General features: G+C 38.5%; 1 protein-coding gene across 4 annotated transcripts in view; it reads left to right on the top strand.

Moving 5' to 3' along the window:
* Positions 1–22,139, top strand: part of LOC121313239 (E3 ubiquitin-protein ligase RNF19A-like) — a 44,310-nt gene extending 22,171 nt beyond the window's left edge. The window contains exons 2-12 of one of the 4 annotated variants that reach the window (XR_005949956.1): positions 5,443–6,271; positions 15,889–16,097; positions 16,629–16,773; positions 17,314–17,476; positions 18,031–18,145; positions 18,542–18,703; positions 19,173–19,386; positions 19,584–19,727; positions 19,985–20,730; positions 21,450–21,588; positions 22,047–22,131. Coding sequence is in view for 1 of the 4 variants with exons in the window: in XM_041245570.1 (XP_041101504.1) it covers positions 5,646–6,271; positions 15,889–16,097; positions 16,629–16,773; positions 17,314–17,476; positions 18,031–18,145; positions 18,542–18,703; positions 19,173–19,386; positions 19,584–19,727; positions 19,985–20,666 (2,460 nt within the window). In the remaining 3 variants the exon portion in view is untranslated. The other 3 variants (XR_005949955.1, XR_005949954.1, XM_041245570.1) reach the window with 3 other exon arrangements.
* The last annotated feature ends 2,144 nt before the right edge of the window (positions 22,140–24,283 follow it).

Here is a 24,283-nt window from a genome sequence, read left to right as displayed (position 1 = left end):
CTTATCTGCGTTACTTTATATCTAAACTCTTGTCTCGGTCTCCTGTGGGTGTAGAACAAGGGAAACTCCAGTCTAGCCCTAATGGTAGAGTGGTTAATTAGTAATACAGCAGTTGCCAAAGTTGTAACAGAATACAGACACAAATACAGAATTTCACAGGGTTTCATTTGTCTAGTTCCTTTTCCATTGTTCACACTTTCTTTCTTTTGATATACTTTATTACATCTCTTCTGCAGCCAGTATGATGATCAGATTGATCCCATTAATGTAAATTTCGTACTTTTAAAAAAAAAAAAAAAAAAAAAAATTCTTATGAAGTGGATTGAGCAACATCACTGACTACATTTTTCTGTGACACATTGTAGAATAATCCAGCTCTACTCTGGCATTTAAAACTGCTTACTTAGTGTGAAATAAATTTCTATATCCGTGAAATGCAAACAGTCTTGTAGTAGGAGGAGTCCTAACTGCTCACTCAGTTGAAGGGCCATAGAAGAGTTAGTGCCATGGTGTGAGTTAAGTAGAAGTAACTGCTTTAACTCACTCTTGATTACACAAGTCTTGTGTGTGGGCAGTTAAGGGAAAGAATGTCCTGTTTGGTTTTTTTTTTTTTTTTTTGTCTTCCTAAGCAGCGAGAGGTGACAGACTATAAATATGAGCCTTTGCTGAAGAAGATTCAAACAAATATTGTTAACTTTAATCTAGAAGGGTACAGTGTTGCTTTTTATGTGGGTTAAGTGGCCTGAAAAATCCTCCGCCTAGGTCCTATGTGTAGTCTGAACACGATCTCTGACAGCTGTGAAATTTAAGTGGACTTTTTAATGATCACAGCTTAACACCAGCCTATGTGAGCATGTACCAATGAAGGGGCTTAAATTAGCGCTGGGTTGCAGAGCATACAATTTTATTTTGATTTTATTTCTACAGGTGTCTAGTCCCTTTTAAATTGAGAGCCTGAAAACCTGTGCATTACCCAGGGACCCAGGACAGGGACAGTTGAACTGTTCTGTGGCACGTGTGGTGTTTGCTTTATTGGTTCCATTACATTGGAGTTGTAAGATTATTCACCTTGCAAACTGTGTTTTCTGTTCTTCAACCCTTTTAAGGACTGGATCGTGTTATCACAATCGTAGTCGGCTTCTAGGACCGCGATCGTGTTTTGATGACTCACAGGGCCACAGTACTTTGCAGTACAGGCAGGAAACACATCAGTGGATAGGAGAGGGACTGACATTCACTCCCTGATATTTTTTTTTGTTTTTCATGTAACATCACTGACAGGCATTCAGTGTGTAAAGGAACTTTAGAGCTAATAAAAAAAGGGGAAACATGGTAAATGTGATGTATTTGACTTATAATTATTAGAAAATTTATTCTGTTTCGTGTTTAATAGATATCTTTAAAATGTTGTAAAAATATAAAGAAACGAGTCGAGATTGCAGATTATTTCATGAACTAAATGGATCAGGTTTTTGTCCTTTATTACTGATAATGAAATGAATAACTATAAATATTTATTTCTCAATAACTGTAGTGTCCATTTATTGCTTATAAAGACCCTGGTAATAAACATGTATTATGTCATTGCAATAACTCTGGTGAAACATGTCTTGCAATTTGCCACAATATTTTTCAACAAGACTTCAGGAATTATTGTAAGGTCCCTCAAAGTTTGTAAGGTTTCTGAAGTACTTTATAATGTTCCCCAGAGTTCCCCAAAAGGACACAATTTCCAAGATGCTATTTAAAAAAATAAAAATAAATAAATAAATAAATAAATAATAATTTAGTGAATTATTGGAAGAAGAAGTCAACTACAGAAACTCCTGGTCCATGGGGAGCATCCCACTGAAAAGTGCTTGGTCCTGAAATGGTTAACTTTGCCCTGTGGTCACTTACTGCAGTCCTGTTACTTTTTTAGTCACCCTCTATTTATTTCTGTAGTCACTTTTTTTTTTTAATCAAATTAATATTTATTTTATTTACATCTGTGATGTAATTTAGTCTACTGTGCATCCTGCCTTGAGAAATACAGTAAAACACCACTGACCATCCAGTTACATATTACATTTCTCATAAGTCTATACTATGTATATACAGTGCCTATAGAAAGTCTACACCCTCTTTCAAAATGGTGACCTTTTGTTGCCTTATAGCCTGGAATTAAAATGCATTAAAATAGTCCCCCCCCCCCCCTACACATCCTACCCCACAACTTCCAAGTGAAAAAAAAATATTCTAGAAATTTGTAGAAAGTATTCAGTTAAAAGCTTGGTTGGAAAAGTGGCCACCCCCTTGTAATAGCAATCCTTAATTAGCTCAGGTGTAACCAATCTCCTACAAAACCACATACCAAGTTAAGTGGCCTCCACCTGTGTTAAATTGTAGTGAGTCACATGATTTCAGGATAAATTCAGCAGTTCCTGTAGGTTCCCTCTGCTGGGTAGTGCATTTCAAAGCAAAGACTCAACCATGAGCACCAACAAGCTTTCAAAAGAACTCCAGGACAAAGTTGTTGAAAGGCACAGATCAAGGGATGTGTATAAAAAAATATCAAAGGCCTTGAATATCTCTTGGAGCACAGTCAAGGCGATTAAGAAGTGGAAGGTGTTTGGCACCACCAAGACCGTGCCTAGATCATCCCTCCAAACTGGATGACAGAGCAAGAAGGAGACTGATCAGAGAGGCTACCAAGAGGCTAATGGCAACTTTCCAAGAGCTACAGGCTTTTATGGCCAAGACTGGTCAAAGTGTGCATGTGACAACAATATCCCAAGCACTTCACAAATCTGGCCTGTATTTTACTCAAGAAAACCTTGAATCCTGTTTGAAGTATGCAAAATAAGACCCATGTGGCAAAGTTTTGTGGTCTGACGAAAAAATTGAACTTTTTGGCCTAAATGCAAAGCGTTATGTTTGGTGCAAACACAGCGCATCACCCAAAGAACACCATCCCTACTGTGAAGCATGGTGGTGGCAACATCATGTTATGGGGATGTTTCTCATTGGCAAGGACTGGGGCACTTGTCAGGATAGAAGGGAAAATGAATGGAGCAAAGTACAGAGAAATCCTTGAGGAAAACCTGCTGCATCTACAAGAAAGCTGAAACTTGTACGGAGGTTCACCTTTCAGCATGACAACGACCCAAAGCACACAGCCAAAGCTGCACTGGAGTGATTAAGGAACAAAAAGGTAAATGTCCTTGAGTGGCCCAGTCAGAGCCCCGACCTAAGTCCAATCGAAAATTTGTGGCATGACCTGAAGATTGCTGTCCGTCGAGGCTCCCCAAGGAACGTGACAGAGCTTGAACAGATTTATAAAGAAGAATGGTTAAATATTGCCAAATCTAGGTGTGCAAAGTTGGTAAAGACCTATCCCAACAGACTCACAGCTGTAATTGCTGCCAAAAGTGCTTCCACCAAGTATTAACTCAGGGGGGTGGAGACTTATCCAATTATGATCTTTCAGTTTGGTATTTTTTTTAATAGAAATTTCTCAAACTTTTTTCCCTTTTAACAGTGTGGAGAATGGTGTGTAGATAAGTGGGGGGGAAATAATCCTCATTTAAATACATGAAACTCTGAGGCACGGACACAATAAAATGTGAAAAAAGTGCAAGGGGGTTTCTAAGGCTGTGTGTGTGTGTATATACACATACCCCCCATTGTTTTATCATCTGGTTCCTCAAAATACTTCCAAATGTAGTTTTGTTCCTTTGTTTAGAGATGCCATTTTTTTAAATATATAACTTAAATTAAGTAAATCATTCACACTGTGGAGTGGGTTTCATACCATGACCACTACAGCATGAAAGAGTGCACCAATGAAGCGCCAGATTGACTGAGAAAAACCCGCCCCAGTGTCAATCTTTCTGTGCACCAATTAGAAAAGCTACTTGGAGGCAATTGCCAAAGCCCTTCGTTTTTATAATATCTGCCCTGATCTCACCAGTAAAGATATATCCACACACACACTTAGTCAAAAGTTTGCATACCACAATGGAAATGTATAATTTCTTGACAACAATAATTATAGGAATACATCTTTTTGTAACAAGTTTTGCTTTTGTGGATGAGGAAAATAAGTTACAAGAAGTAGACAGTCTACAATTTATTTCAGCAATTGTTTTTTAAATTAAATGCTGATTGAAGAGTATTCATAGTCTGTCAAGGAAAATGAAATTAATAGCTAGTTGAGGCACCTTTAGCAATAATAACCTCTTTTAAACAATTAGGATATTTGTCAGAGCTTTCGGTATGATTCATTAGTGTTTTAAATTTTTTTTTTTTTTTTTAAACCATTTGTTCAACGCAAAATTGTTCCAGTTTACTCAAATTCTGAGGACTTCTCTTGTGCACAGCCTTCTTTAAAGCCTACTGAAGATTCTCAATCAGATTTGGATCGGGACTTTGACTAGGCCATTCCAGAACCTTGATTTTATTCTTCTTTAACCATTCTGAAGTAGATTGATGTGTGCTTTGGATAGTTGTCATGTTGGTGTGTCCAGTTCCTCCTTAAACCAGGTTTTGTAGCGGAGGGTTTCAGATGGTTTGCCAGTATCTTTTGGTATGCTATGGAATCCATTTTACCATGTATTTGACAATATCCATCATTCAAATGCTGTTTTGCGAACTTAAAGCAGTTGTCCTTGTGACATTTTCCTAAGAGTGGCTTTTTCCTTGGTCTGTGACCATTGAGACCTTCACCATGCAATACTTGACCTGTGGTTGAAATGGAAACCCCAGTCCCACTTTCAGCTAATTCACTTTGAATATCTTGGGCAGTCAGCCTTGGATTGTTAACCTTCCTCACAATTCTTCTACTTGTTCTTGGTGAAAGGACCTTCTTTCATCCAGACCAAGGGAGTGTTGACAGTACCATGAGTCTTGTACTTACTGATAATAGAAACATTAGTTGAAATTGGGATACTCAAATGCTTGGAAATCTTCTTCTTGTATCCTCCTGCAGCTTTGACATTAAATCATTTTCTGCCTATTCAGATAGCTCTTTACTTTCTCGTAATGACAGCAATCATCCTATGACTAACCGTTTTATACTCTTAAGAATGTTCATCTATAATAAATACTCTTTCTAGAATTAGATTCTGCATTATTATATTGAAATTTCTAGCACCTTGTAGATAATATAGCATCAAATGGTATGAGTACTTTTGAATTAGCATTTTGAGTTTTGCAAAACAATTGTTGAAATAATTGTAGACACCTATTCCTTGAAACTTTTTCCCCCTCATCCACAAAAGCAAAACTTTTGCTACAAAAGGTTTTTTCCTAATTTTGTTCAAGAAATTTCTAGAAATTATAAATTTAAATGAGGTATGTAAACATGATTAGAACTGTGCATGTGTGAATGAAATCTGTTTGGCCTTGCGGTTTCTTTGTTGATCACGTTTTGCTAATCCTCTTTCTTATTTTATTTTACAGATAACACCAGAGATTTCCAGTAACTGTAATCCCAGAGGTAAACCAGGCCTTAAGTTCCGAAACAGCTGAATCAGGTGACTGCTTAAAGGAAAATGTCTCAACTTGCAATTTTCTACTGACGTTCCATCCTGTTCACATTCTGATGTGACCCACAGAAAACACCTAGTAGTAGGACATTCCGACAAGTTGGCAACACACAAGACATGAGTTTACAGAAGCACCAGCAGATGGGCTCTGACAGAGACCTGCAGTCTGCCACCTCATCAGTCAGCCTGCCTTCAGTCAAGAAGGCTCCAAAGAAACGACGCCTTTCGCTGGGCTCCCTGTTCCGTCGGAAAAAGGACACCAAGAACAAGTCACGGGACTTGAACGCAGGAGTGGATGGCATTGCCAGTATCGAGAGCATCCACTCCGAAATGTGCAATGACAAGAACTCTGCCTTCTCCACGGCTGGAGCTGCTTCCTTGAGCGGAACTGGCATCTCCCTGGCAGGCGTCCCCACCTCCTCCACATCCTCCCACAGCAAGATGAGCGGGGACTTCTTGGAGTGCCCGCTGTGCCTTTTGAGACACTCTCGGGACCGATTCCCTGAGATAATGACCTGCCACCACCGGTCGTGTGCCGACTGCCTGAGGCAGTACCTGCGCATCGAGATCTCGGAGAGCAGGGTGAACATCAGCTGCCCGGAGTGCTCGGAGCGCTTCAACCCCCACGATATCCGCTTGATCCTTAATGAAGACTTGCTGATGGAGAAGTACGAGGAGTTCATGCTGCGTCGGTGGCTGGTGGCCGACCCAGACTGCAGGTGGTGTCCTGCGCCAGACTGCGGGTAAGGACATGTTTGTAGTACTTGTCTGCTGCTTGACACGTGTGCCGCAATATTTTGCTTTTAAGGAATGAGGCACACCAAGGTATGAGGTGGTGGTTGTTGTTAAATTACTGTGCTGATAGGTGTGCTGTCTTGTGCTGTGTATAATTGTAAACCAGTCTAAACCAAATGCCAGTTTCATCACAATTAAAAATATCAGTAATGTTATAACCAGCACACAGTTTTGCTTTTAATTCAGGTACTCTCCTAAAATGTCCTATAAAAAAATAAATAAAAAGAAACTGGCAGAGGTCTTAGTGCAAGGGGAACGCAATTTTAAATGTTATGGTCTATGTTTTCACACAGTTACCTGCAGAGGCTGTTGAACAATAGGTGTAACTCTTTGGCTAACTATTCAATCTCCTATCGTGTTTCATTCGGTGGATCAGTAATTAAGAACAAAAACACTTGGCAGGTCTGCTTTGGAGCATAACTTTGTAAAAGCCCTTTATCCTTTAAGGATGTTTGACTGTCCCTGTTTATTTATTTAAATTCAGAGGGATGTGTGGTGCATCCTTTACAAAACAATGTTTGTAGACACATTACCTAGTAAACACCTGTACAATTCAAACATGGACAAATCTATAACTGCAGTTATTTTAATACTAGAATATCCAAATAAGGGTATTGGATATATTGCATCTTACACACAGCATATTAATATCACTTTTAAATATATGAGGCAAAATGAGGGTCAGCATTAGTATTTTACTTATTGTTCTGTGACCTGGGGGCAGGGGGATGTGTGATACTGCCCTCTAGGTGCCATTTATTAATTTGTACAACTAATATGTAAGCAACACTGGAAAGTTTAATACAATTCTGTGGTCCGGTTTAATCCTTTAAGGACCGGGATCGTGTTAATACTGAAGTGGGCTTCTAGGACCGAATTATGTAAACACGATTTAAAAAAAACAAAACAAAAAAAAAAACACTTTTTTGACATACAGAGCCACCGTACTTTGCAGTACAGGCTTAATACATCAGTGGATAGGGGAGGGACTTGCGTTCACTTCCATATTTTTTTTTTTAGCGACGTTTGGCATCTAAAGGGGGGTGGAGACAGATTACAGCCCAGCGAAAACAAAACATCACATGAACTTGTTTAAAGCTAATAAAGGGAAAACTCTGTAAATCTGATGTATTTGACTTATAATTGTATTTCATGTGTTTTAATATGTTTTTACAACATTCGTAAAAATATCAAGAAACAAGTGGAAATAAGCATACTGTTTCATGAACTAAATGTATCGGGTATGTTTTTTTCCTTATTACTGATAATAATGGAAGAATAACCATTTTTTTATTTATAAATATATATTTTGATTGGAAACAAATGGAGTAGTGTTTGTTATTGCTTAAAAGACACTCTGAATAAACGTATTCTGTCATTGCAATTACTCGGGTGAAACAATGTCTTTGTAATTTGCCCAAACATCAATATTTTTCAACAGAACTTTCAGGAAGTATTTTAAGGTCCCTCGGGTCATAGAATAACACATGTCTCTCTAAGCAGAATACATAACAAATATTTAACAAAATATGGTATGGTTTTTGAAGTACTTTTTAATGTTCCCCAGTGTATTCTGAAAAAAAGGACACCATTTCCAAGATGCTACTGTAAAAAATAAAAAAGATCTTTAGTAAATTTTTATAGGAAGAGTCTCGACCTACAGCTAAAACACCTCGTCGTGGGGGAGCATCCCACTGAAATGCATGGTCCTGAAAGGGTTACTATTAAAATAGGCAAGTGGTCATGAACTATAGTAAGACTTATTTAAAAAGGCTGTACAGTACCCAACCACTGTTGACAGAATTAAATCTTCAACTGTGTTCCTAATGCCATTCTAAATAGTTTATTATTGGTGTGTCATCATATGTTCCATCTGTACACCCAAAACAGTGGTGTTACATTCCTGTCCTGTTTCAGTCTCTGCTTCTAAAGAATTCTCTTGGGGTGTGGCACATAGCCAGAACCTTGTGTCATGCCCCCTCCAGCGCCTCTTAATGGATCTGCATGACTTTTTGTACTGATGCATCAGCGCACAAAGCTGTTGAAACTACTGAGGCCTCACAAAGTGGCTTGCTGTATAAGAAGAAAGCCCTTTCTGCAGTTCATGACAGCCACATGTTAGAAGTGTTCAAGTTCACGCCACCATTTTTGCCCCAGCTTTTTATGGTATCTTGGTAGGTAAAGCGCATGTTACTTGTGATGCAGTGCATATTTTCTTGTTTAAGACAAGTCAATTTTAAGCCTTTTAAGCCCTTATCTAATTTGTAAATGGCAACAACTGCCAATACAGCTGTGACTACACTTTACAACCCAACAGAATTATGAATTTAGTCAGATTTTAGTTTACAGTAAGTTGTCAGATATGCATGTTGCATTGAATTATTAGCTATATGTTAGTCTAATTTTCATGTTTTGTCAAAGCCTTGCACATACAGTACACACATTCAGTAATTATATACTCCTAAATCCTTTTTTTTTTTTTAATGCAGCATGTTTGATCATTGTGATAACATACTATATAAGGACCTTTTTAGGTGGTTAACATGCTGTGTCTCAAGCTTTAAAACCTACTATTATGTACAGTAACCTTCTCACGCTGTGTTGCTCTGACCCTTCATTTTCAAATGTTTGGCTGAATTAAGGCTATTAAGATCATTGCCATTGAACAGACAGTCCTGTTATGTCTTCCTATTTGACGCAAAAGGAAAACCTAGTTTGAATGGCTGCTTCCTGTGGTCTGTTGATGAAAGCTCTGGTTGTAGGTTAATATCCAGACATTCAGCATGTTGCCCATAGTGGATATACATGAGATGAACATCTTTTTCTTTTTTAAATGTAGAATTGCTAATATACAGCAGGGTTTGAAACTATAAAGCAACTCTGTATAAAATTCCACATTTTTGTAAGATGACTTTACACTTCCTTCAAAAGTGCAATGTGTTACAGTAAAATCAGACGCCCAATGAACTTTGCATCCCATACAGAGGGAGTACACAGACATAAACATTTAATTTAATTGTGTTTGCATTGCAAGGGGGATGAAGGGAGATTTCAGTTCCGAGTGGCTGTTTGGTAAGCATTATCAATGCTTATTCACCACTGCTACACCCATTTAAAAAATTTAACTCAAGACTGAATGTGAGAGTATATCTATACATTTCTTAAGTACCAGCGTGAGTTTCTAGTAGTGTACAGTATGTTCTGTAAAATATAGGCTAATCCTTCTCCATTTTTCGGTATGTTTATTCAAAGCACATAATGGGGAAAGTTATGCTTTCACATCCAGCTGACATTATTGCAGACTCTTGGATTAATGCAGTATTGCCACCCGCACCTCTGCAGAAATCATGAGACAAACTCTTAGAAATCAAGAGATTTGGTGTTCAATTTATGAGACTTTATTTTTCAAAACATAAACCAATATTTCAATGCTAAGAGACAACCAATATTTTCAGTTTTTTAAACCTTGTTAACAGCTTACATTGAGTCTATTACACCTCAAATCTCTTTTAGTGCTTCTCAAAATGCATAACAAAACCACACAATCTAGATCACCATTACAAACAACATCATCTATTATCGTACCTGTTACTGCTGCGCAGTCAGTTGCTGCTATGACAGCTACTGGAGTGTTGCATGTTTAGCAATGTGAAGGAGCTGTAAAGCAACTGCTCCAGTCCTTGAATTTCCACCTACAGTGTTTGCGCTTTTGAGTTTTCCGCCATGACTAACGTAAATCTTTCGAAAAGCAAAAAATCCTGCGATCCAACAGTACTGTCGTGAGATTGCGAGCCGGTCTTAATTTAACTTAGAAATTGAAGATGAATTCGCTAGAGTTGGCAATACTGTTAATGCATTAATATTTTGTATTGGGAGGCTACTTCTCAATAAATGAATGACGCAAACTAAATTGAAACTTTTAGAACATGCTCCACAAAATTATTTTTCTGAAACTACTACAGTAGAACTGAACCTTACTGAAAATAACTAGAAAATGTAGTCTGCATGCAGAATTTCTTATTTATAGGGCAGACAATACTATTTTAATAGCAGCAGACCCAGTGATTTGCTTACTTTGAGGCTACATAGTATTGAGCGTTTTGCTGACATTTTATTTAAATCTCCACGGGGGAGATATTTTGTCAGGGGGGTGGGGCTTGCGAACATGAGCAGTTACTGGGCTGTAGTCCACCACAATCGGGTCTCGTTATATAGCAGATTAAATAAGCATCCATTTTCTTATGAAAAACGTGTAGCTTTAGTATTGCTCGTTTGTGTTCTTTTATATAATGCAGTGCTGCTGTGGCCCATCCCACTACCCTTCCCACAGCTGTTGAAATCCAAACTTGAATGTTTTCTTTACTTTGGTTGATTTCTTCATTGTAAATTTTGTTATGTTGAAGCCAACATGCAGATTCTGACTGGTTTAGATTACTCACCAAAGCCACTCCATTTCATCAGAACATACTGAGAGCAAAATACTTGAGTGTGTGGTATAGGTTGGAACTTAAATGAACTTAAATGAGTGTAGGCAGTGTTGCTCAGTGGGTAATGAAATTATCATGCTTCCTCTGTAGGAGACCCATAAATCTAAACATTGTTTTAGTATTTTTTGGGTTGTATTGGTGTTACAAAAATCCTGTGCCCGGGGCACGTCTGAGCTGTTTGGCACATTTTTGTTTTTCTGACTCGCCACTACACTTGGTTTGGTGGTTTGCTTACCTCGCACCAAGACCAAGTTTGTAGCAGCGGTCTAATTAAATGGAGAACTGTGCACTTTCATTTGCCAACTATAGTGCTTGCCATTCAAAGCACGTACTTTTGAAATTAGCAGGTTATGGTGTAGGTAAGCTTTTGCTATAGGTATATAGTGACAGTTACTAGTTTGATTTGAAAATGGGCCGCAAGAGAAAAACACTTAATGAATATTGTGCACAATACCCTGACCGACAGCTGAAGTCTCCGCGGCAGTATGAAGCGGGCCTGTCTGCCTTAACTTCCAGTGAGTCCAGCTAAGCTTAAGCAGGAGAGGGGCCGAGCTCAGAATAATAAGTGCAAGTTAGTTCTGTTCAACTATTAAATGTTTAGTTCTGTGCATATTATTTTTACTCGTAAATTTGTTAAGTCAAGGTATAGCTCTGCTGTGACCAAACGTTCAATTAGAATGTTGGTAACCATGGTTTTGTGCATGTTGAATATGATTAAGGGGTTTTGCTAAATGAGATGTTTTTCAGTGGCATAAAAAGTTTTTGTGTGTGTGTGTGTGTGTGTATATGTAAAATCTATATCTATTCTACTTAACGAAGTACAAAGAATTGGCATCCAACAGAACAACACTTCAGTGACTTTAAGCTGGTGATCAACAACTCGCTTCCCCTGTATCGGAATAACACTAGAGTGTAACATTTAAAGACTGATTTTTAGCTTTTACTGCCTGTAAGTTTTACTTGTATAACATTACTGTGTGCGTATTCCTGTAAATTGCATGCTGATTTCCAGAATAGCCTTCAAATCATGTTGTGTATATTGATTGTCATTGTAAATGAACTGAAAACTCAATGTAGAAAACCTTTTTTTATTTTTGTATTTGCTGTAGTTCATTGTGAGAATCTTGGGGACAATTACACAAGTAGATTCACAAAATATGTTTAACTTGTTTTACTAAACCTGTTTTTAAAAGCTATCGGTAAAATAAAGCATAGTCTCCCTTCTGACCAGTAAAATAATACTGTTACTTGCGGTATATACCTATTTCTTGCCATGTTTGGTATACACAGTACATTACCTCTCGCAGTCCATAAAAGTAGTTTACATTCTCAATGTTGGACATATACAAATCTGGATCTGGCATGGCCATGTAAGGCTATTGCGCCTGGTGGGCCACAGGCATTTTGGGGAGATTTTTATTTAGCACTGGGTAGCATTTATATTGGGGAGATAATGGTTTCTCTTCACAAGGCCATTTATGTTGAACTCCCTCAAGTTAGTACATTTTTAAATATAAATATTTAGGGTTTTAGTCCTGTTGGTTTTCAAAGCCTTTGCACTGTAGATTTGGAGACATTTATAAAGCAGTGAAGCAATATGTGGCAACTGTAAAGGTTCAACAAAAAGCTATAAAAATAATTTATAAGAGTTTAGATTAAAAGTTTTGATTAGCTTCATTTAACAGTGAAAAACTTCATCAGTCTATATATAAACACAACTTTCTTTCTAATTTCAAACTAAATAAATTAAAGTATATAATATAATATATATATATATATATAGATATATATATTAATATTTTTGTTTTGTTTGTCAAAAAAAAATAGTAAAGACCGAAGTTAAAGATATTGTAAAGATGTAAGAGTTTGTTTTGAAACATACATTTACAGTTTTCACTGAATTTTGGGACAAGCCTGGGTGAGTCTAGTTTTTGATTTCTACATTCTCCACTGCCAAGTGCGTGTTGGGGGTACCTGCCTCGCCTCCACTTTTGACAACAGTGTAGCGACTGCAGGGCTGGTTTTAATAGTGGTTAAAACCACTCTTTATTAGCTCTCTCTCCCAAAAAGTTAAATGTCACAGTCTCGGTCCTCCATAAACCCAGGAAGATGCTGCCCGATGTGATCAATAGTGACGCGATTTTTCAGAAGCATCGGGCAGTGTGTTATGCTTTGCGATGCGATTTTTACACTATCGGCTAATTTCGATTTCAGTCGGCTCAGTTTAATATTTTGCAATGCAATTCCCTTGCATCGGGCAGTGTGTCATACCCACTTGCAAGTCTCAAAGTCAGCAACCAATGAGTTCACTGCGTTCAGTCATATGACTGGAGACAGGCACGCATGTATTCTCTCGCTATTAGTACACGCACAAGCACACTGGTTTGTATATGATATATACTACAACTGGTAGACAATATTTGCCAAAAACAGTACTTAAAAACTGATGCTATTAAATTAATTATGATTGTAGCAGCCTTTTGTAAGTTGTGTAAGGATTTTGTCTAATAATTAAAGTACAATGCTTATGTGGCTGTCAGGGCATGTTTTCACAATGGAATACATTTTGTATGTATATTTATGAATGTATGTATTAATAGAGAGTATATGCATGTCTCCGGTCATATGTGGATTTCATGATCACGCTTCCTTGTATATAGTATTGTCACTGACTTGCCTCACTGCCACTGTACTTTATGCATCCAGGGTAGGTCAAACATTAGAAGAAAACAAAATCACAAATTGTGGGTCCCTTCCTGCGATGTCAATCGGGCAGTGTATGATGCCCGCTCAGAGGTGTGTTTTGTGACGCAACATCCGCCAGAGAAATACGACGATTGCATCGGGCAGTGGGTCCCTGGCTTAAGCGCAGGCAAACTCGTCTCACACACGAGAGACGGAGAAACAGTAAGTGCAGGCAAACTTGCCACACACACACACACAACGGAGAGAAATGTGTAATTGTTCGTGTTCAGATCTTTTGTTTTGTCTTCATTATAAGACAGTTAAGATTGTAACGGTCAGTAATGCCCCTGTTATATTTCACTCATTTATTTGTCACTTGTATGTTTGTTTTATTTTTAGAATTCTACATTTTGATTTGATTAGTGGATGTGCCTTACAAAGTGCTAGTCGACAATATATAAGTGGCTTAGCACTTTCTTGTAGCTTCTCCACTCAGTACCCTTGTAATGCCTTATTGGGTAACGACTAATTGAGTTATTGACAGTTTTGCCCACCTGATGTGTAGCGAGTTTGCCTTTTGCATATGGCAGAGCGACATTTTTTGAGAGAGAGTGCTAATAAGGTGGTTTTAACCGCTATTAAAACCTGCCCTGCCTTTTCTGCACCACTGCTGGAAACCCAGCACACGGTTCATACATTGTTGTCAGAAGTGGAGGTGAGGCAGTTACCCTGACACGCAATTGGAAACTGGCAGTGTAGAGTGCAAAACTAGACTCTTCCAAATTAATGGCATAGGGAAAACGAGATTGGCCCAGCATTGATGTTGAAGCGTTTGACGAAACAAGACTCGTCCAGACTAGCACTGAAATTCATTAAACTGTTGAAAAAACGTATTTCGGTCAGTTGTTTTTTTGAAGTTTTGGGGCAATCTAGATTCGCTGAATTGGACGAAAGCATAAAAAAAAGTGGTAACTTCGGGATTCTGCCAGAAGCCCTTGGCGTAACTAGATCTCTCGCGCTATCTCTGTGTCTCTCCTAAAGAAAATCAAAGTTTTCCTCCTGATTTTGTTTCGCTAATAGTGGCTTCTGTGCGGTTTTCCTAGCAGAATCTTGTATTGAGCAAACCTTTTTAAATGGAAACTAAGTTCTCTGAATCCTGTGAGCACACATTGGTAACAATGGACTTGACTAAGCAGCCGCATGGTGGACCTAGGTCCTGGGATTGTGTGTGCTTTTTGATCTAAAACTAGAAGATGAAACAAATAAATCAGGAAAATCTCCGGTACCTGGCTGCTACGCTGAGGTAGCCACGATCTCAGAAAATTTGTTTGTGGATTGGTGCCATTTCCACAGTGACTTTCTTTTGCCCTCCTCTGTTATAAATCCTAGTACCAGAGGGGTTGGGGGGGGGTCTTTCTACTTTAAAATATTAAACTATAGGGAAAAGGCACTCTGTGTGGAGTACAAGATGCGCCCTTTAGCCTGGAGGCCTCCGGTTTGAGTCCATGCTATTCCACTGTCGACCGTGCACGGGCGCTCCCAGGGGGCAGCGCACAATTGGCCGAGCACTGCTGGTGGGGTGTGTGGGGGGGGGGGGGGTTCAGCTCACTGCACACCAGCGACCCCAGAAGTCTGGCTGGGTGCCTGCAGGCTTGCCTGTAAACTGCCCAGCCCTGACTCTCCCCGACGTACCACTCAGACGTCACTGGGTTCGCTCAGGTTATTTTTTCTTTTTTTTTTCTTTTTTTTTTTTTTTTTTTGTTTTTCTTCTTTTTGCAATTTCCTCGACTGACGACGATGACTGCACATGCTTCAGAGGACAGCGTGTGTTCGTCTTCGCCCACCTGAGTCAGCGTGGGGGTGATAGCGGTGAGCTGAGCCTAAAAATAATTGGATATTCTAAATTGGGAGAAAATAATAAAAATAATTGGCGACAACTAAATAAATTAAAATATATATAATGTGAAACTTATGTACACTGAAGGTACTGTCTGCATGACTTTCATAGATGTTTTACCTTAAACTATTGTTGGTGCTTGTCATTCTGCTTTGCGATTGTGGTATCCTGTTATGTATTTTACTTGCAGTACCAAGACTACATTTTAAACTGTTCATAACAAATCTAATACAGTTCCTAAATGGTTGCTTAGAATGTTATATTATGGTTAAAGAAAAAAAAAAAACCCTGAATGTTATGTTATCCAACCTTGTATTTGATCTGTTTATTTACTTGTTTTATTTCCCCATTTCTTATTTATTTTAACTTGGGAGATGCATGACAGGGTACTTTTAGGTCAAAGCTACTTAATCAAAGTGTATGAATGTAGTTTTATTATTTTATTATTATTATTATTATTATTATTTTTATTATTATTATTATTTTTGCTTTACAGGTATGCAGTGATAGCATTTGGCTGTGCCAGTTGTCCAAAAATTACTTGTGGCCGTGAAGGGTGTGGTACAGAGTTCTGCTACCACTGTAAACAGATCTGGCATCCTAATCAGACCTGTGACGCTGCTCGTCAGCAGAGAGCACAGAGTCTACGCTTGAGGGCAATCCGTTCTTCATCTCTCAGTTACAGCCAGGAGTCTGGCGCAGCAGGTATAGATGTGGTTTTCCCTCTTTGTGCCAGACATGTCAACCTGTGTGGGTCATCAATAAGTAAATATCTCACATTCTACATACCTGCTTTTTAAATAAAAATGACCTGTGTTTATTTGCAAAGGTAGTCATGATGTAGAGTTAGCTAATAAATTAAATAAATAATAAAAACACATTGGTTAACTTTGTTGAAATAACTTTTTTTTTTTACCTAGTGTTTATTTTTCTTGCATTGTAGTGTGAACAAATCTAGGGTGAAGATGTTAAACTTTTTGTATTGACATGTTTAACAGGCTTTCTTTCCTACATTGTGTTGTACCCCTTAGTATTTTAGCTCTGGTGCTTGAAATGCATATTTGTACAGGCTAAATTAGTAGAAAGGTTCCAATCCCAGCTCAACCCGTTTACAGTAACAATGTTTGGAATGTTATCTTGGTGTCTTTTCACATCTTATATTGCGGATAATTCAATCTTAAATGCCTGCTGCAGTATTGCTGTCCTGTTAATAGTGTGATTTGTCTTACTTTCCAGCTGATGATATTAAGCCCTGTCCAAGATGCGCTGCTTACATAATCAAGATGAATGATGGAAGCTGCAATCATATGACATGTGCGGTGTGTGGTTGCGAATTCTGCTGGCTCTGTATGAAAGAGATCTCTGACTTGCACTATTTAAGGTAATTGAACATCATGTGAGAATGCAGTGTCACATGTAAACTTTAATTCTCCCACTTGTTTTTCATAGATTTGGGCAATTGTATTCAATTTGTTCTACCAAAGACACATCTGGCCTATTGCTATTGCACCTTGGTTTCTGATCTCGTCGGGGGTTTAGAAATGAATAGATATGCAGTCAGTACTTTTGCTAGGCACCCTGACAGTACAGTAGTGAGCAAAACCTGTGTGCTCCACCAAAGCCCTGCCAGTGTTTTGGGGGGGGGTGGTGGTGGTGTGAGATGGAGGTGCCTCCCTTTTGAATAAATGCCACACCACACTTTTAGCTGCCAACTGATCAGTGATATCGGTGTTAACCAGTGTCCTGGCTAAATTCAGAATTCCACACTGCACTGACAATTAACAGGACACTCCTGAAATAGATATTGCTTAATCAATTAATCCTGTACCAGACATGTATGTACTGCTTTGTTAACCTTAAAAGCAGTTGTATTTGGTGCATGCAGAGTAATGAATTACTCCATAAATCTCATCTCCAACAGCCCTTCAGGATGTACATTTTGGGGCAAGAAGCCTTGGAGTAGGAAGAAGAAGATTCTGTGGCAACTGGGTACTCTAGTGGGGGCCCCTGTTGGAATTGCATTGATTGCAGGGATAGCTATTCCAGCCATGATCATTGGCATCCCTGTGTACGTGGGAAGAAAGGTAGGCATTGTTTTTAAAAGTTTCAACTACTCCTGTTCCATTTATAAATCATTGATATAATGGCATATTAAACAACTGCCAATAAAATGTAACTGGCGGTCTGCTTGACAGCTTTCGTAAGTCAATATTTTTGTGGGGTCTGTGCCTGGTGACTATTTGTGAAACTAGCTCCTTTTACTGAGATTTAAGTGCACTGTTTTATATACTTATAGTTTGAAATTAAAATAAAACTAGAAATGGGATACAAGTTGTTTGCTATACAAATGAGTATAGTAATCCATCTCATCCAACTGCAGTGGGACCAGAGTAAGGCTGGAGAATTTTAAATACCGTTATACACAGCTGTAACAATTACTATATTCACACAGTTATTGTTTTGAAATTCAGCTTTTATTGGGGAGCTCCCCTAAATCCCTTGTTTAGAAAGGTACAGGGTGTTAATGCTTGTGACAGGGTGTATTGTTTTGGGTGGCAGGTTGTCGAAGTACTGTGTGTCCATAAATTTGGGCATTCAGAATCTGGGTATTAACTTAAGCTGTTTTTCTTTATTCAAGATTCACAACCGCTATGAAGGAAAGGATATTTCAAAGCACAAGAGGAATCTGGCAATTGCTGGTGGCGTCACTTTGTCTGTAATAGTTTCTCCAGTGGTTGCAGCAGTAACTGTAGGTAAGCACTGAAACAAAACTTTTAAACTAACTTCCTCACAGCAAGAGCTCTGGTGATGGTTTGGAGTTTGTATTCATGAAGTCAAAAAAATATTTGACCCTTCGTAGGAGTACAGTCTAAAAAATGTCTGGCTTTCCATCCCAGTCATGGTGATTTTTGGTCTGTGCTTCCAGAAGTCATTGAATCTTACATCTGGCCTGACTAAAGTGGAGTGTGCCAGCCAGATGGAATCAGATCACTGAAACTTAATTTCTTTATGTATTTATTTTTTTTAATCCCTCTAAAAAAATGACTGATAGCTGTGTTAAATGAAAAAAGGCAAGAGTATCAAAAAATTCTTTCTTGCAGTAAATTGTATTGTTGCGTATGTTAATTTTCAGTGATTTGACATTGCAGGAATTGGAGTTCCCATCATGCTGGCCTATGTCTATGGAGTTGTTCCCATTTCATTGTGCCGCAGTGGAGGCTGCGGGGTTTCAGCAGGCAACGGGAAAGGAGTGCGGATAGAATTCGATGACGAAAATGACGTCAATGTGGGAGGTGGAAATGCTGCCACTGGTGAGGCTCATTCCACTGAAGGAATAGGATCCATCCATAACCCTGTGTTTTCAAGGATGAACCCAAGTTCATTTTTGACAAGGAAATCACTCCATGCCAAGCTTAGAAGACAAATTAAAGACATTTTAGGGATGCATGGTACAGATAATTGCATGGAGTGATGTGTCTAGGTAGCAGGAAGGCTGAAAGAACATTCTTGAAGAGGAGCCACAGTCTGCTGCCCTTGCTTTGGTTTGGTATATATCAGATGCTGGTTTATCAACTAGATACAAGAAGTGTTCCTTCCAGCTGGATTGAATTTAACAAAACCTTTAGCTGCTGCAGCCGTTACCTGCAGATAGTCTTAATTGAAATGAAGTTTCAGTTTTTATTGTTTCACTTATAAACAAGTTATATAACTGTTGAAACAGTTTAGACGATTCTTCTGATTTTTAAAAAAAAAAATTGATTTTTGATATTTTGATTTCAGATGCTACGTCCGTAGCAGAAGCCCATAACAACCCCAGTATTGGCGAAGGCAGTGTTGGAGGGATGACTGGGAGCCTGAGTGCCAGCGGCAGCCACTTGGACCGCATTGGAGCAATACGGGATAACCTGAGTGAAACTGCCAGCACTATGGCACTGGCTGGGGCTAGCATCACAGGCAGCCTTTCTGGAAGTGCCATGGTCAACTGCTTTAACAGGTATGGTTAGGCATTTATTAGGACCAGAACTGGTTCTGTTATAAAAGTTCAGCATTTGAGTAAGATGACATTTTCACCACTGTCATCTCGCTTTAATCTTGCGTGTGCATTCTTTATTTTTTTTCACTGTTCCAAATTGATGTTGCTTTTGTAATTTGATGGCAGAGTTTATTTGCTTGCTTTTATTTTTTTTTCAGGCTGGAGGTGCAGGCGGATGTACAGAAAGAACGCTACAGTCTGAGTGGTGAATCGGGCACAGTTAGTCTGGGGACAATCAGTGACAATGCAAGTACCAAGGCAATGGCTGGATCCATTCTCAACTCCTACAATCCTGTGGACAGGTAAGATTCAAAAGATGAATAAGTGCATGATAAACTCTTTAGATGTGGTGAAAAAAGCATGTAGTATGTTTAATGCATTTAAAAAGAAGTGTTAACACTGACCAGTTAAGGAGATAAATATACTGTACAGTCATACTTTTGTTCCAAAACTTCAAAAAGGCTTTATACAAACCATATAAAACTATTGTTGCTCATGTAGGACAGATCTCAAATATCGCTGATTTTTTTTTTTTTTTTTTTTTAAATGAACATTTCAGAGATGTAAACAGTATGGAAGTGCAAGTGGACATTGAATCAAAGCCTGTTAAATTCCGACACCACAGTGGGAGCAGCAGTGTGGATGATGGCAGCAATCTGGGCCGTAGCAATGCTGTTTGCACCTCCTCTTGCCTGCTGGAAAATAAGTGCAGTGCCACCAAGTGGTCAAACGATACAACTGCGGGGAAGAAATGCAAAGGCAAGCTACGAAAAAAGGGCAGTACAAAGATAAACGAGACCAGAGAAGACATGGATGCTCAGCTTCTCGAACAGCGGAGCACCAACTCAAGTGAATTTGACTCTCCTTCCCTGAGCGACAGCATCCCCTCCGTAGCAGAATCACACTCCAGCCACTTCTCAGAGTTCAGCTGCTGTGATATGGAGAGTATGAAAACTTCCTGTAGCCACGGTTCCAATGACCACCACACCCGCTTTGCCACAGTCGGTCCCCTTCCTGAGGTGGAGAACGATCGTTTGGAAAACTGTCCCATTCCTGTATCCACTGCACCCATACAGAGTTCAGAGGTCACACAGTTAGGATATATAGCGGAGGAGAACATCAGCATTGTGAATTCAACTGATGTGAACTTTAAATCTGGGGAATCTTTAAAGGAAACAAATAACAACCATCACCAGCCACCCGGTGCAGTGAAGAACACGTGTATTCAGACTGAAATCTAATACCTTAAGTGCTGCAAATACTGTTCTATTTGAACTCGTCATTCACGTCCCCAGCAAACAAGAGGTTGTTCACATGACAGGAGCTGGTGTTTATTTCTGAGCAGCCTTAGGATCATTTTTGAAAGTTAGATTCAATCCAAATGCCTATGTAACAGGGTAGCATACTATATTGATCAAGGTTCTAATGGCAAATTTCTAATGACTACAAAAGTGATGCAGGAATGGAAAAATAGTAAAGATGTATAATTTTTTTTATTTTTTTTTTAACTACCCAAATGTTGCTTGAATTGTTTTCTTCAAACAGCATTAAAACATTGCATCCCATTGCCACTGCAAGAACAGTAAAGTAGCCACTGTCACTCTAGGTAGTGACTAACCTGGTTACCTGTCCCCCTTTTTTCTTATGTTTAGTTTTTAGTTGTAGACCTTAACATAGTTAATGTGGTTTAGCATTCTGTTAGTGGTTTAAGACAACCACTGTGCCACTTCTATGTATATGTCCAGTCAAACTCATGCAGAAGCCCAAAACTTGGTAGGGAACAGGCAGTTTGTAAAGGGTCTGGATTCAAATCTCATATTTATGAAACTGGTTAAAAGGTGTAATTTTTTTGTAAAAGGAGTGTGTGCTATAAGTTGTAACTGGGAGAGAGCATACAGTGATAGTGCTACTCACTTGTAGAGTAATAGGATGCTGGACCCTTTTAATTGTAATGAAACTGTATACTATTAATTGATTCAATGGCTTTTTTTTTTTTTTTTTTTTTTTTTTTTTTTTTTTTTCAGCAGATGAATCCACCTCGCAGATTTAAGATTGACTTTCTCTTTGACTCATGGTGCCTTTTTGAAAGCCTTTTTTTCTTTTTTTCCTATTTCTTCATGTCTTCAAAAGTTTAATGTTTAACAGAATGTCTTTCTGGCCATGGTAAGAAAGAGATGCTATAGTTAGTTATGTACCATGGTAGACCTAATGTATAAATTTACTTTTAATTGCCTACCAAAGACAGCGCTCAGGCTTTAGATGATCCTTGTTAACATAACACTTGCTGTAAGAGGTCTATTTTATAACACTTGCCCAGCTATGGGATATTGTAGACTAAAAGCACAGTGCAGTGGTTGCACAAACCTTGGGGATCACATGAGAATGAGGAATATACAGATGGCTGTTTTGTAAATGCTTAATGATACTAACCCAAATAATACAAGCCAGGCACATGCACTGTTAATTTCACTACATTAATGTACTGCATTGCAAAATCATGTTGGGGAATACACCTTATTTTATTAAATTGAATTGTGTGCCCAATTATTTTACCCCAAATGTTTGTATTTTTTTTTTTTCCTCCCCAATTTGGAATGTCCAATTTTTTCTCTTCACTGCAGCAATTCAGTAGATCCAAAGGTTCAATGGGCATCCTCTGTTCCCACAACCAAGCCAGCTTCCTCTCTCATGCCCAGGAACTCGAGAGTGGATGTTAGTGAGCTACTGGCCTTTGGAGGACAAAGGCCAGCCCTGCACGTGTCCGATCTGAGCTCACTGGGTGCCTGACCAGCAGAGTTTGCTGTAGCGCCATTGAGAAGCAATCAGTGCGACACTCCCTTTGGAATCCCCAACGAAGATTCCAGGACGCAAACCTGATATTGAGAATACATTTGAATGCCAAAACTGGGTTCTGTTTCCTGTTAATGTTGCCATTTACGGGAACGTTGGTGCTGCTGAAAGTTAGTTCTGGACTGAAAAATGCCACAAGCTGCAAACTTTGTGTCTCTCCCATTTCTTTACTATGCTTTGAACACTAGTGCCAGGTTATATTTCAAGTTTGTTGCAGAAAGGCTTAAGGTATTTGTAAATTTGTTTGTTAACTTTTGCTTTATAATATGCGTATTAAAATGCATATCTGAAAATTAAACATCTAAAGATGGCTACTTTTATTGTCTTGCTTTTTTATTGAATGGGTTTATTGATGTGAAATTAACATCACCAATTGAATGTGCTCATTTTTTGTGTCATGATCTACAACAGTTTGTAATGATGCAGGCTTAACAGAAATAATTATATTCTGAAGCAATTTGTCTTCTGTTCTCTTAATTGAAAGCCATGAGAGATGAATGGTATAAATTCATTAGTGGGATATGAACAAGAAACTTAAGTTCTCAAACATGCTCATTTTTAACAGTCATTGTCAAGACTGACTGCAAAGTGAAAGTTGTAAGCTTGCATACTTTTGTTTTTACTGTGAATCAAAAATTCAAGTCTTTTTTGAAATACACATACAAAACATAAATGTGAACCAATAAAAGTTATTAAAACAAAGATGCTATATTTAATCGTAATCCTGCATTGATGCAGTGTTGGTGCAGCAGCTTACAATTCTTACAGCTGTCTAGCACTCCTAGTACCAGACTAAGACAGGGAATTGCCCTCTGCAGAAGGCTCTTTCCAGAGAGAATAAACTTTTGATGCCTGCTTGTCTTTGCACAAGAATATAGTATTTTTGCTTTTGGTGCCGATGGAAACAACATACAGATAATGTGGATTTAATGATGCTTTTTGGAGCTTGAAACTTAGAAAGGACATTCTTCCACAATTTTATGTATGGAATTTCCTCCATCTTATAAAAATCTTTCCATATCCAGATATTTTAAACCACAGAAAAATGTGGGCATTTTTGTTGCATGCATCCATAAAAAGTATGTTCTATTTAACATAAACTACACAGAATTTATCCTGCAGTTCATGTCAGTGTTGGAAAACATGGAGCGAGAATTGATTAGCAGTTTGCTACGCATGTGGACTGGCAGAGCTATACTGGTGTTCTTTTCTGAAGAGAGACTATGCAGATAGCAGACTGTTTGGTTCAAATTGCATGTATTGCTAACAATTGATAGAGACCTTGTGTCTCCAAGCTTATTGCCCAGCATTAACTGCAAGCTAACAAGATGACAATGCTGTGGACCAGAAGGGGCCAGGCTCTAAGACTTTTGGAATGCAAAGCATAAAGGGGCTAAAAGGCTCCCAGGGACTGGTGTTGGACCCAAAGGTTCTCGGGGAGAATAAGAGATAACGCCACTGGACTCAAAGGGTCTCAAGCAAAACGGAGAGATATGAACAAGGAAGATGACAAAAACTAGATTTATGGACCTTTTTGGGGTGCCAGGGGTTTGAAGAATGCTCTGAGTTCAGAGGTTGTCACACAAGACTACACACACAGACACACACATACACACTAAATTAAATATATGGTAACAGAATAATGTGTTGTACCTTTGCTATTGGTTAAATATCAGGGAAAGAGGAGGTGGACCATCTATACAGAAGGGTATTTAATGTCATGCAAAAATTGTAAGAATGAGTATTCTGTTTGTCCTGGACCTGGGACCAGACTCTCTGCATATTTCAATAAACCTAACAACTGATTGAAGAAAAGGACTCTGCATTTTCTTGAATCTACTTACTCACCATCCATTTTTTTTTTTTTTTTAAGTTACTTCAGTCAGACTATATATATAGTAGCTCTACATTTGAGTTGCATATCGTGATCTAAACTTTAGTTTCTAGGAGTTAATTGGTGTAACAAATATGTGAATGTTGAGCCTTAATCCTAGGTACATTTCCCGCT

Source organism: Polyodon spathula, chromosome 3, assembly GCF_017654505.1.
Source record: "Polyodon spathula isolate WHYD16114869_AA chromosome 3, ASM1765450v1, whole genome shotgun sequence".
Classification (NCBI taxonomy): Eukaryota; Metazoa; Chordata; class Actinopteri; order Acipenseriformes; family Polyodontidae; genus Polyodon; species Polyodon spathula.
This window is presented reverse-complemented; position numbering and strand designations above follow the sequence as displayed.